Source organism: Physeter macrocephalus, chromosome 6 (assembly GCF_002837175.3).
Source record: "Physeter macrocephalus isolate SW-GA chromosome 6, ASM283717v5, whole genome shotgun sequence".
Lineage (NCBI taxonomy): Eukaryota > Metazoa > Chordata > Mammalia > Artiodactyla > Physeteridae > Physeter > Physeter macrocephalus.
Genome location: NC_041219.1, coordinates 19598250 through 19613188, shown reverse-complemented (window position 1 = coordinate 19613188; position 14939 = coordinate 19598250). Strand labels below are relative to the sequence as shown.

Below are 14939 nucleotides of genomic sequence, written 5' to 3'. Positions count from 1 at the left end.
TGGTACATGACTCTTTTTGAATTATGGTTTTCTCAGGGTATATGCCCAGTAGTGGGATTGCTGGGTTGTATGGTAGTTCTATTTTTAGTTTTTTAAGGAACCTCCATAGTGTTCTCCATAGTGGCTGTATCAATTTACATTCACACCAACAGTGAAGAGGTATTTTAATGGCTCTCCTAACTCCAACATTTGTATTACCTGAAAGTGAGCCACTATTGTCTTTTTATTTTCTTGTCATTCATAATGAACCATGTGTCTTCACATGCCTAACCAACTTTTTTTAATTTAGAGATGGACAGTATAAACATACTTTTTCAGGAATGTGTTTGTATAACTTTTTAAAAGACTTGGAAAAAATACAACGATAGTTAATATTTTTAGCTACATTACAGGATTATGGGAAATTTTATCTACTTTTTACTTGTAATTATTTAAAATAATTTTATATAAAAACTGTGGAATAAAGTTAAAACAATAAACATGTCATTAGGATCATCTTAAATTTAAAGGGGTTATTTAACACATTCAATTAGTTGTGTTAAAGAAATGCAGTAACCTTTTATAACAATCCTCAATCATAATGAAATATTCATAATACTGTTTTCTCAAAACTTAAAATAAATTTTACAATTACCAGTTTATATAGACATGTTCACTCATTGAACCAGTTTATTTTCCTTTTCAAGACATTCTATTTCAAGGAGAGTTTCTATAACTAAGGTATTTTCAAAACTTTAGTAAATTAAATCCTATACCAACTAGGCAATATTATTTTAAAATACCCATTCCAAGCATAGTAATGTATTTCAAATGGAGAATGATTATTGTGCTGCTTAAAAATAACAAACACATACCTCATGCTGTTTAAATTTCTCCTTCCATATTTTCTCCTCTTTATGAAGTTCATCATTCATCTTGTCCTGTTCTTGCTGAACATATAATATTGAAATATTATATTCAACTATCAAACAATATTATGTTTATTATGTATGATTCTTACGACATATATTTGTAAACAATGGTTAAAGATAAAAACTCACCCAATGGTCCTCAGTTATTAGTACTGGGATAACAACTTTAATCCCAACCTGAAATATTATAAAATGATACCTAGGGTTCCCATTAGCATATAAAGATATTTACAATCTGGGTAAGTCATTTTATTTATTTGAGTTTATTTATATGTTTATTCATATAATAAAATGCATTGGCTAGAAATACTCCTGGACAATGCAAAAATTACAGATGATAATGTGTGTTAAGATGGGTTTTGCATTACAATTTTTTTCTCTCCACACCATTTCATTTAATTCACATACTAAATCAGTTCAGAGGGTAATTGTTTTCTTTCATTAACTCTTTATTAGCATCTATTTTGTTAAGGCTCTGCAGAATAAAAAAAAGTCAGTAAAATATAATCCCCTCCCTCAAAAACTTTACCTTTAATAATATGGGAATGCAATCATACATTCACACGTTGCCCCAAATTTAGCAAAATAAGTTTACCACAAAATAAGCACTATAAGGATTATGGTAGGAATAGGTGCTATAATTAGAGGATCATGAAAGGTTTCATACAGAAGATTGTTTTTGAAATGACTAGGCTTTTAAGAGATTAAATAAACATTTTAGGCATTTATTAAATGTTTTTGAGCTAGGAAAATGATTACAGCTCTGTTTTAGAAAAATTATAAGGTTACATTTGATAGAATTAGAGAAAGTAAGTCAAGGAGACACTAAGGAGGTCAGTGAAGTAGGTATTACAGAAGTCCATGTGAGAATCAATGAGGGCCTTCTGCAGATAGGGGAGCAGGAGTCAGAAGAGACACAAACACAATGTAAATATGAAATGGTCATAAACTGCCAACTGACTGGATAAAAGGAAGCGGGAAAAGTTCTTTGGACATTATCTTATAGGACTTATGGGAACATTTGATGGCATTTAAGCAGGGAAATAACTTTTTTTTAGAAAATAATTATCCTACCAACTGCACTATGGTGCATGAGTTTACAGAATACAAGACCAAAAGTAGGGAGATCAATTAGAGAGTATAGTAAATATTCCAAGCTAGACATTAGGACATCCTGAACTATGGGGTAGCAGTAGACAGACATATGGATGAGACAATGAATAACATAACTATTAGAAGGAAGAGGATAATAAAAGAGAGAGAAGAGTTAAAAATGGTCCATATCTTTCTAGCTTCGACTATGATGATAGTGTAACTCATCAATATAATGAACACCAGAGGAGGAGCACGATTCAGAAAGAAAGACAGTGCATTCAGTTTTAGATACATTAAGTTCTGAGTGTAGGAGAGTTACGTAGTTTGCCTTTTTTTGTTATAACTATAGATTTGGTTCTGAACAGCCATAACTGTGTTTGAGATTATCAAGAGAAAAAATACATGGAGTAAGAAAAGAAAGAACAAAGGATGGAATCCTTGGTAGGACCACATTCAAGGAGAGAGAAAAAGAAGCCTAAAATAGATATCAAGGAAGAACGGTCAAACATGTAAGAAGACAGTCAAGGCAGTACGGTCCCACAGAAGTCAAGAGAAAAAGAAATGGTCAGCAATCAAATTTTTATTGGCAGGAAATGCTAAAGAGTCAAAAATAAATACTGAAATAGAACCTGTGAGTATGGTTCTAGAAGCCATTGGTTACTTTTGTCCAAGCCAATTTAGAAAACATTGATTATTTTTGTCAAAAGCAGTTTCATTCACTGGGGCGGTGGTGGAAGATCCCTAGCAGATTTAGGATTGAATGAGAGATGAGGAAATGGATTGAGCACAAATAACTACTCCTTAAGAAGCCTGCCTTTGATAAGTAGAGCTAAAGAGCAGCTGACGTGAGACATATAAAGGAAAATGATCTCATGATTTTTCTTTTGTTTTGTTTCTAGAACAGGAGAAAATTGAACATGCCTATAAGCAATAAGAAAGGAGGAAGCCTACGGGTTCCTACGGGTGTTTCAACATAAAGGAAAACTGGGGTAAACTGGAAAATGATAGAATATAGAGCAAAGGAGGAAAAGCTAGCCTTTGGTAGAAGAAACCTCTCTTACTGAGATAAGAGCAAAGGCAAAAAAAAAAAAAAAAAGCTAAAAGGAGACCACAGAGATTGATGCTAACTAGATGCAGGATGAGAAAGGAAAAGAAGTTCGTAATCGATGCAAAAATGTTATGTGATCATTTGCTAATAACGAGGAGAGAGGAGTTGGGTAGAACTCTTAAGGAAAGAGATTTACGATAGCTGTTTTGGAAAATGGAAGAGGAAGCTAACAAAGGACACAGAATAGAATTACTAAATAAATTATTTAGAATCCATCATTATAAAATTACGGAATGGTCCCACTGGAAAACTTTTAAGCCCCAAGGTAAAACAAAGCACACATTTAGAAACGCATTAAACCTACTAATGTCATATATATTTTTTATATATATAATGTCATATATATTTTTTTAAATCATAATTTTATGATAAAGCACAAATTACTTTCAAAAAACAAGTTACAATTCTTCAAGGGTAGCGTCCTGGTGTTAAATCTCTTTTGTATAATGTAAGCACATAGCTGAAAGCTTTGCCCTTAAAGTAGTCAGTAAATTTTTGTTACAAAACAAATAAAAATGGCAACTTAGCTGAACAGAATTTAAAAATCAGATGTTTTTTAGAAAATATTTGAAAATATCACTAACAATAGCAATAATACATTTTATCACAAGCCACCAAACACTTCTCTAAGAATCTACATTATATTCACTCCTACTCTGGAATTGAAAAAAAAACAAAAAACAAAAAAAGCTTCTGACTTTTGGAAATGACTAATCTGGTCTGTGGAAAGGAAAACATAACTAAAAGAAAGCTAAACATTCATAGCTTACTATTAGAAAAAGCCATGGCCAAGCTGGTTCGACAATATTATCATTTTTTAATTTATTTATTTTCTATATAATCAGGAAATGCAATGTACTCAACATTGGAGGCTTGAATACCCTGAACTGCCTATGTGACTACATGCTAAGATTCTCTATATGGAACAATCAAACTAGTAAGTTGTGAGTAATATATAAGGCAACTTTAGTAATATAAAACAAGAGATGTAAGTTCTGTTATCCATATATTCTAAGCGGCCTAATGGCCCACAAGTAGGTCCTAGAAATCCACCAGTTTCTCAATATGCCACTACCATGACCTGAGGATGAGGACCACCTGAGGTGCAGCTGGGAGGAAACAGAAATGAAAACAACACAAAACTCCTTCACACCAAAAAATTTCTAGTCCCAGGAATTAGCTCAATATGGGAATGAGGCACATACCATCACCTACATGGCTAAACAACTTCAACCAAATATGTTTTACGTAATTGCTAGATATCAGGCCACACAGCAAGGACATTACATGACTGAGAAAATTCTATTGCCTTTTTCTATGATTAGAAGGGTGTAAAAAAGTAACAACTTATGTAGTAAATAATCAGCTTTTTTAGGACAATCTTTGAAACTATGAAGTTTCAAAGCAGTACCTGAAATTCTAATGAATTTCATGAAAACTAGGCAAGGAGTCCATATTAATACTGTTAATCCACAGTCAACTGCTTTGATTATTAGGACTAATTAAAATCCATAGAATGGAGCTCAATCCACACCATAAACCAAAACATCAATACAGTTCAGAAGTAGATACTGATTTTTTAAAATGTATGAAAAACAAAAATTAAAAAAACCTTACCTTCTGAATATTCTCCAATTTCTTCTTTTCAACTTCAAACTGTTTCATCCAGTAATGTCTTTTTTCTTCTTCTTCTTGAAACTGCTTTTCTTCTCTATCCCTCAGAGCTTTGAGAGTTTGTTTCTTTTGGTCTTCTAGTTCTTTCTGTTTGTCTTGCCAAGCCTCAAAGGACTGCCTACATCTTTCTTCCACTTCACAGTATCCGAAATTTATATCAGCATCATCTGTATTCATGAGGAGAAAAATTTTTAAATCAAAACAGTCAAAACTGATCCAGTGCAAAGTTTAAAAGTAATTTCAAAATAAATAAATAATGTCAATATATTACCAAAGTAAAAGTGATAGTATGCAAAATACATGTAAATTCCATTGCATCAATAAAGAAGTCACATAACTTGCCTTAAACTATTCCATAAGACTTCTTTAAAAACATAATGTGTGTGTGTGTGTTTGTGTGTGTGTGTGTGTGTGTGTGTGTGTGTGTGCATGTGTGTAGTTAAGGGATACATAAGGAACACAGTTAAGAGACACTTAAAAAATTCAGGTCTGGGTCTATCTATTGCAGTCAGCTATATATGTGGAAAATTTTTAACTATTAATTAAAAATTAACTATTAATTAACTATACATTAACTCTAAGTTAATTTTTAACTTACATGAAGTTAAATTAGGAGTCATAAAAAAACTATGAGAACATATAATTAAATAAGCATAGCAAGTACACAATATTTTTCAAATATTGTGACTATATTCTTCTAAATGTCAAAAGAAAACTGTCTACATTTTTTTCAGATAATTAGGGTCAATTACATAAAAATTATCATAAATATCATCAAGCAATTTAGTCCACCTGGCAAAACATGTTCATCCACAGGCAAATCACAAGGATCAGGCTCTGAAACAGAATCAGGACTGCCACAGTGAGTTTTACTTCTCAGAAATTCTTCTTTTTCTATTTCAGATAACATCTAAGAGGTTAAAAAAGTACCAGTGATTAAAGAAAAACAAAATAGAGAGTAAAGCTATTATTTTAATAATGTATTAAGTATTTACATACACATATCTAGAACTTTATTTACTTCAAATCACTCTCAAATACAATTCTATACAGCACATTGATAATTATTCTCTTTATGGTGAAGAAAAATGCTTTTTCTATGCAAGCGCACTGTTTTACCCTCCTAATGTTTTTCAGAATTCTAATTACTTTCTAATATTTGCTCACAATATTCAATTAAACTGCTTAATAATCATGTCAAAATGTTTCTACTAATATGTGTTTTCCTCCTAATACTTTTTTATATTTCTTATCTGCAGCAATAGCTCACATATACAAATTGCTAATATATTCAGTATGTTTTAAAAACAGAACTATTCTCTAATTTGCCCTGACTTACATACAAGTTATAATTTTGATTAATACTTTTCCATAATTATACTTCTATATATTCTAGCTTGAAAGATATAGGATATCTATTCCACTGAAGTAGCAATATGATAATTCAAAATTAATATATTTCAGGTTTGAGGGTTACCAAAAAAGAGAGTAAGAAACATACATACAAGTAATTTTCACATTATGCTAAATACACAGAGAGCAAGAATAAGGTAAGGTAAAATTAGAGTTGGGTAAAATGAGAAGTAAAAATGATTTCAAGATGCTGAGCCTGTGGAAGAGGTTTTCTCTTAAATACATTTCCGGGAGTTTCACCCAAAAATGCTAGGCTCTCCTTTACTCTTACTTTTTTACGGATGTTTCTGTTTTACCATTTTTTTAAAAAAAACTAACATAAGATATTCTACATTTAAAGTTTCCACAGGGTATGATCCACTGGATCATAGTACATTCCTAAGCAAAGTAATAATATTAGAGTATATTTCATTGTTTTCCTTGGAGTTTTTAGGGAAAAAATACTATTCAATATAGTTCTGCTCTCTTATCTACATTAAATTCCCAAGTATTGATGGTTCAAATCACTATTTCTAATATTTTTAAAGATTGAAATTTGTATTGTTTTATATTATATGCCAGAGGAGGAAATAAATCCAAAAATTATTAGCTTAAAATAATTTAATTTTTACGCCAGTGAACTTTAAATGCTACGTGAGAGGTAAAGGTAAATTTCTAACTGTAATATTGAGTACTTTCAGTCAAACAACATATACCTTCATTAATTGTTCTGGATTTTCTTTACATTCAGTTCGTAATTCTATCCTTAAATGCATATGATTATTAGAAACTGCTCCATAATCATAGCCTATAAAGAGAAAGAAATATTATAACTTTAAATATTAGAGCAGGACACAACATGTTAAAATCCCAAACTATTTCATCATCCTTTAATCTCAAATTTTACCACAGCATATTCTTTTTTTTTTTTTTTGCAGTACGCTGGCCTCTCACTGCTGTGGCCTCTCCCGTTGCGGAGCACAGGCTCCGGATGCGCAGGCTCAGCGGCCATGGCTCACGGGCCTAGCCGCTCCGCGGCATGTGGGATCTTCCCGGACCGGGGCACGAACCCGCGTCCCCTGCATGGGCAGGCAGACTCTCAACCACTGTGCCACCAGGGAAGCCCACCACAGCATATTCTTGATCAGTAACTCAAAACAATAGTAAAATACTGAAGAACAAAGAACATAGGAAATCTGTAATCTTTGTTCAAAAATAAAAGTAACAGATTTTTAGAGCTCTTTATCACCTTTCATATTCTAGACTGAAGTTCATTTTCCATGTACACAGAATAATGCTGTGTTTAATATCACAATGACACCTTGATTAGAAACCAACGGAAGTTCAATTCTACCTGCCACAAACTAGCAGTATAATCTTGCAGCACAAGATACTGAAAATGCTTTAATAAAGTCTTAATTTAAAAGATTATAATTATTAACACGTGAATGAAGTAAACTTTCATTCCCAATTTTTTGAGTTTTTGTTGAATTTTATTGTGTTTTTATCATCTGTGCAGATGTAGTTACATTTCTTTTCCTTATTCAATTAACACGTTTTATCATGGTAATGTTCCCTAGTAGTAAACTATTTTTTACAGATGACCATTCTGCTAATTAACTGACTATTCACACCTATTTTGTCTATTATTATAGATTTTCTTTTTCAACACCTATTCACAACCTCTCTGGCACGTTTTCTTATGTGAGAGCTGAAAAGCAAAAATAACATTCTCCAGATGCCTTTGAAGCTAGGTTTCTAAGGGTGATTTAGGTTCTGCCAATTGATACATTTGTGTAAGTCTTTATTTTCATAAAAATATTATGTGTGAAGAAAGGCAGAGAGAGAGATTTTCATTTTTCTGGCTCAGACTATGACAGAGGGTGCTTTGGGTTGGAGATAGTAGTGTATAGTAGAGGATTAATGTCTCCGAATTTCTTTATTATATCAGCAGCTCCTGCTGCAGCCCAGTTCTACAATGTACTTGCATGTATATTTTCTACACTTTGGATGTTCAGCTTAGAATCTGTTTCTTCAGTTCTATTAACAATTCTGTTATTTATTGCGATAGCTAGTATCCAAAGATGTCACTCCCACACTTCCTGGTATGATACCCTGTGTAGTCCCCTCCCGAACAGAATCTGTGCTGACCCTATGTAACTATCAGGATGTAGTAGAAATGATGTTGCATGACTTCTGAGAATAAGTCATATGAATCTTTACAGCGTTCCATCTTAGTCTCTTGATATTTTGTTCACAGGATGCTCTTTCTCAGAATCCAGGTGCCATGCAAGCCATAGGGAGAGACCACATAGGTGCCTCCAGCTGACAGCTCCAACTGAACTAACATCAGCCAACAATTAACATCAACTGCCAGTCATTTGAGTGAGCCATCTTAGAATTCCAATCCAGTAAAGACTTCAGATGACTGTGGCCCTAATCAACATCTGACTGTAAATGCATAAGAAATGCAAGCAAGAACTGCCTAGCTAAGCCCAGTCAACCCACAGAACTATATAAAAGATAACAACATACTGTTATTTTAAGCCACTAAGTTTGTTTTACACAAATACTCCCCAAAACCTTACTGCTTAAAGTAGCTAAAACAGTTTTTGTCTACAAATGAGAGCCCTAATCAGTACATCCATACTCATAAATAAAGTTAGCCTCAGTCTCTCTTATGTATGTGTATGTGAGGCTTGCACAGTTTTGTATTTAAAATGTGCAGTTTTTTATAAATGAAATATTATATAATCTGCAGATTTTTTTGCTCCTTGATGGATTGGAATAATTCAATTGCGAAATTATCCCTAGTTCCTAACAACATTTGAGAAGAAATCTCTTTCCACCTTCAGCCAAATTATTGATTTAATCATGTTTTCTCCTTTATCAAGCAATTTGGATAATTTGAATTTTCTTAGAAAATTATTCTATTCATTGAGACTATCAAACTTATTTGATTAGAGCTATATACATGGGATCTTATAATTTTCTAAACCACTGTTATAATTGTAGTTATATAATCTTTCATGTAACTAATTTTTTATAATTATATTTCCTTTGCTTTTTTTCATAATTAGGCTCTATACTTGCCAATATATTTAAAATACATTTTCATTGTATAAACCTTAGTAAATATAAATATGAAAACCATTAAAATCCCCCATAACTCGACTATAGATAAGCACTGCTAAAACCTGAAGGGTCTACATAAGTCTTTATATATCCTTTCACACAGGTACTCAGAACAAAAACCTTGGAGCCAAATTTCCTCTCTTCCTTTCATACAAATCCATCAATAAATACTTTTGTTTCCTTTTACCTTAAGAATGTTTTCTAGAATATGACTGTTTTTCATCATTTCTACTCCAATCACTCTCATCTCTAACCACACTACTGTGACAGTCTTGTAGTGGACTCTTGCTACCTCAAGGCATCTTCTCTACAGAGTCTCCAGAATGATTGTCTCAAAATATGTCAGATTCTGTCACTCCTTACTCAAAAACCTTCATATACTCAGAACAGAATCCAAAGTCCACACCTTGGATTGATAAGAGCCCTGTATGATCTGACCCCTTATTTTCTTGGATACAACCACAAAGGCTTACTATTCTTTGAACATATTACTCCCACTCAGTGTGCCTTGGCCTTTACGATTCCCTCTTTCTGGAACACCAGCCCTCTAGACATCCATGTGACTCACTTCTCCTTCACTGAGATATCCCATGTGGCTTACTGTCTCATTTCAGTCACTACTTAAATATCACCTCCTCAGAGAGGCCTTCCTTGACTTACCCTATCTAAAATAGCAATTTTCAATCTCTATCCCCTTATCTTTTTTACTTTTTTTTTGGTCGCGCTGGGTCTTAGTTGTGGCAGGCGGGCTCCTTAGTTGCGGCATGTGAACTCTTAGTTATGGCATGCATGTGGGATCTAGTTCCCGGACCAGGGATCGAACCCAGGCCCCCTGCATTGGGAGCACAGAGTCTTAACCACTGCGCTAGCAGTGAAGTCCCTATCCCCTTATCTTAAAATCCTTCCTTCATGGAAGTTATCATTATTGAAATATTACATATGTATTTATTTGTTTATTGTCTGTCTCCCCACACCAGAACATTAGAATAAGAGAGGACCTTTGCCTATTTTGTTCCCTGCTGCATTCTCAGTGGCTAGAACATATCCTTTCACACAGTAATATTTTTGGTACAAATATCTATGAATATCCACATTGTAGTTTATACTAATATTTTTATAAATGACATTAAATTTCATAATAATTTTAATAGTATATCATGAAACTCTTTATGTTATTAAATATTGTCTAAGCCATATTTTTTTAATGAGTGTATAGTTAGACACACCAACGTCCTGTTGAACATTTAGGTTTTTGCCATTTTTCATTATAAACTAAGCCAGGATTAATTCTAGTTAAATCTTTGTTCATTCTATTATTCTTAGAATAAATTTGCAAGAAGTAAATTTGCTCAGTTGAAGCAAATAAAGATTGTGAGGCTTTGATATAAATTATATTTTTCTCCAAAAATATGTATGAACTGATACTTCTAAAATAGTCCCACAGGGGCTTCCCTGGTGGCGCAGTGGTTGAGAATCCGCCTGCCGATGCAGGGGACACGGGTTCGTGTCCCGGTCCGGGAAGATCCCACATGCCGCGGAGCCACTGGGCCCGTGAGCCATGGCCGCTGGGCCTGTGCATCCGGAGCCTGTGCTCCGCAACGGGAGAGGCCACAGCAGTGAGAGGCCCGCGTACCGCAAAAAAAAAAAAAAAAAAAATAGTCCCACAATTAGTTTTCTTTTCTTTAACATAAAGTAATAGAATGTCTGGTTTTAATTAGGACTGGTAAAACAAATTGTTAGTGGCTAGTACTCACTGGAGACGTAAGGAAGGTAGTAAGTAAAACGAATGAACTAAATTGAACAGACCAATATACTACGGATATTTTATTAGAGATAAATGCACATACCTGTATATGACAAGAGACAAGAACTTCAAGCAGTTTAATTTTCTAAATTATAAATTATTCATTATTCATACTTACAGAAAACTTATCTGCCAAGCAGATGAAAACTGTACTTACTTAAAACATCAGTATATTCCACGTCCTGAAGAATGAGCTCTTCAACAGTTTTACTCTTATTCTTTATGACGTTAATACAGTGAAGAACTGAGTCAGGTAATTCATCTAAATCCTAAAAATGTAAATAATGAAAGAAGCTGTAAAATTCTTTACTAAAACTATGTATCAAAATCTGTTTTGATATGCCAAAAATTTGAGTAAAATGTGTAAATGAGGTAAAAGGGCTCCGTATAAAGAGCATAATCCAAACAAATATATTTGGTTAAAATTTGCTTTTAATTTTCAGGAGGTTATAAATCGCATCCATGATTCTGTTGGATCTCATATTCAAATGAATAATTTCAGAACTTTTGTCACACTTAAATTAGCTGTGAATAAAAAGATACGATAATATAAAAATATTATTTTCTCCAAAAGTATTATGTAGGTTATTGCAATCCTAATTAAAAATCAAAGTGTAATTATTTTTTGAAACTTGACAAATGAGTTTTTTGGAAAAAGCTTAGTTGAAAAGATTTTGAAATAGCAAAACTACTAAAGGAATTTGACCCATTTTATATTTAAAAATATAAAACCACTATAGGGCAAAAATTAACACAATAATGGAAAAGAATAAATAGCCTTGGATAGATCATATGTATAACAACTAAATATATACAACAGATATGACAAATCAATTGAGAAGAGGTGGATTATTCCATAAGTGACCCTGGGAATATTTGTTTAATATATGCTGGAAAATTTTAATTAGATCTACTTTTTATAACATAGCTGAAAATAAGTTTCCATTGGATTAAGGATTTTTATATAAAAGAATGAATCCATGAATAACTTTTCTAGGCATATAAACATTGGAGAAAAAACACAAATGAAAAGAAAATAAATGTTTGATTTCCAAAAAAGTAACTATTCTTTGGTCTAAAGATTTCACATATATTTTGCTTTTTATGCATTTCTAATCACATTAGAATGCTCATGATTAATTAAAAAAAGCAGGATACAAATATATACGTGTATATACATGTATATATACATACACATAATTATATGTATAGTACAATCCCAATTTTGTGAAAAATGCACACATATACATGTGAAATTATAGGTAATTTCTACCTTCAATATACCTTTTATATTTAAATATCTACTAATATATATTGCTTAAAGGTGACCCTAAGGAAAAAATGAGATAAGTATACAAAACACACTGAGAAAAGTAATATTTCTCCTAAAAGGCTTATCCAGTTAAAAGGCTCAAAAATATAACACAACACTTACTGTATCACTATTATCACTCTGGGTTTCTGATTTTGAATCACTATCAAAATCATCTTTTTCCAAGGAAGAAATGCTGATTTTATCCAATTCAGCTTCTATTTCTTCTTTGAGCTTTATATCATCATCGTTGTCTTCCATCATCCTTCATAATAAAACACGAAACTATTTAAAGAAAATTGAAGAGGCTAAATGCCAGTAAAAACTATAGGTCCTTTAATGTGCCATACCAATCCAACATGCTCTAATAGTAAAAATTTAGTTTAACATAGTTTTAGTTTAACAAACTTTTGTCACACCTTATCATGGCTGTACTATATATTAAAGAAAATGTTTTCTCCCTATATTCATTCATTATTTCTTTAATGTTTTGACTACAAAATGATCAACTCTAATAGTACTCTTAAAATTCTCTAAAGGAAAAGTTACATGGAATGAACTGGCTTACCTTTCTGAACCAAGAAACTTCATACTAAAATTCATTTTCATGGTAATAATTAATGGCAAAATACCTCTGAACAGCTTGAGTATTCAGAGATTAAAATACTTATAAGAGAACAACCTATGTCTATATATGGTGAAACACGTGGTTAGTTTCTACTCATTAAATCAGAGTTGTTAATTCCACCAGATAGCCACATGTTTTTACCAACAATAACATGTTACAATAATGGATAATACATGGCTTATAAGTTCAATATTTATTTCATTTAAATCTCTAATGCTTGTAATGGATATGGGTCAAGCAGTACATTGTAGTAAGTCTCCACATCATCATCATTAACTACCACCATTAGCTTCCATGTATTAAGTACCTGTGACAAACCAGGCACTAGAAGACACTTGAGTGACTGATAACGGGTTAAAGGTCATTATAGTCATTGTATAGATGAGAAAACCAAGGTTGGAAGAGGTTACTTAACTGCCATAATATGATGCTAGTAAGTAATGGGAGCAGGATCCTAATTCAGAGATACTGAATCCAAAGCCAGTGCTTTTCCCACTATCAAATGGTATCCAAACTCAGTCAAACTCATTATCTGCCCAGCAATCCCTTGAACGACTTCTAATCCAACAGTCTTCAAATTGCAGATGGTAACCCATTCGTGGATCAATAAATTAATTTAGTAGCTCTTGATCATCTAGTTTAATTGATAGGATAGAATAGAAAAGTTAGGATAGGTCAAAAAGGAAACTGTAAGTGCACTACATATACTACAGGTAAAAGTTGTTTAAAAAGCTTTTGTTTCAATTATAAGTACATGTATATGTATGTATGTGTGCATGATCTGCAATGTAAATTTTTGTTTATTTTACTGTGGGTCTTGGTAAAAAAAAAGATTGAAAAATACTGTACGAGTCAGCTTTTATTTTATTTTCCAGACTATTCCAAACTTTCATTCTTTCCTCCAGTCCCTGGCCTTTCCACTGCTGTCTTCTTCCCGGCCCTTCCTTCCTTTTTTTCTTTCCTTCCTTCCTCCTTCCTTCCCTCCTCCATGCTCTCTGTTCTTCCATCCCTCCTTCCACTCCCTTCCTCTTTATTTTCCATCTTTTACTCATTAATCTCAAAATCAACTTTTTGGGAGCCTACAAGATGCATCCACAACAGTGCTAGGTGCTACAAATACACTGATTAAATAAGTAACCTGTGTTTTCATAGAGTTTACAGTCTAGTTAACAGAGAAAATGAAACATCCTCATTTCCCTATTTCTTTTCCTGAAGTCTCTTCTTACTCTAATCTTATTAGGAGGGGAGACCCTCTTCCTAATAAAGTGTACTCCTGTACTTATGCTCTGAATCTGACAACTTCTCACCTACTGAACTGTCTGCTCCATCGACTATTCCTTCTGTTTACTACTTTGCCATACATTTGTATTCCACTGCCACCCCCTCCATAAACAAAATCAGTTCAGTCCTATCAAAAAACGCCCCCAAAACCCACAAAATACCTGTGCCTGTCCTTCCTCTAGCTATAGATATCACATATCTTTCTTTCACGCGTAAATGATTTAACTCGACTGATCTCCATGTATTGCATACACTCTTAGGCATTTATCCCAGAGAAATGAAAATTTATGAAAATGAAACGAAAATTTCATTAATAAATGAAAATTTATGCTCACACCAAAACAAATGTTCACAACGGTTTTATTCATAATAGTCCCAAACTGGAAACAACTAAAATGTCCCTCAATAGGTAGATAGTTAAACGGACTCTAGTACCTCCGTACCATGAGCAATAAGAGGCATGAACCATTGATATACGCCACAATACCAATGAATCTCCATGAATCTCCAGGGAACTACGCTTAGCAAAAAGCCCACAGCAAAAGGTAATAGACTACATGATTCCACTTATATAACACTTCTGAAATACTAAAATTTTA

The 14939-nt window shown here is 32.9% G+C and overlaps 1 protein-coding gene across 1 annotated transcript in view; it reads right to left on the bottom strand.

Annotated features, from left to right (window-relative positions):
* LRRIQ1 (leucine rich repeats and IQ motif containing 1) overlaps positions 1 to 14939 on the bottom strand; it is a 291039-nt gene that overhangs the window by 180686 nt on the left and 95414 nt on the right. Inside the window, exons 2-7 of the mRNA XM_055085241.1 lie at positions 12555 to 12696; positions 11277 to 11388; positions 6897 to 6988; positions 5581 to 5698; positions 4732 to 4955; positions 855 to 929 (exon numbers count right to left, since the gene is read on the bottom strand). Coding sequence (XP_054941216.1) covers positions 855 to 929; positions 4732 to 4955; positions 5581 to 5698; positions 6897 to 6988; positions 11277 to 11388; positions 12555 to 12696 — 763 coding nt within the window. The remainder of the gene's footprint in view (positions 1 to 854; positions 930 to 4731; positions 4956 to 5580; positions 5699 to 6896; positions 6989 to 11276; positions 11389 to 12554; positions 12697 to 14939) is intronic.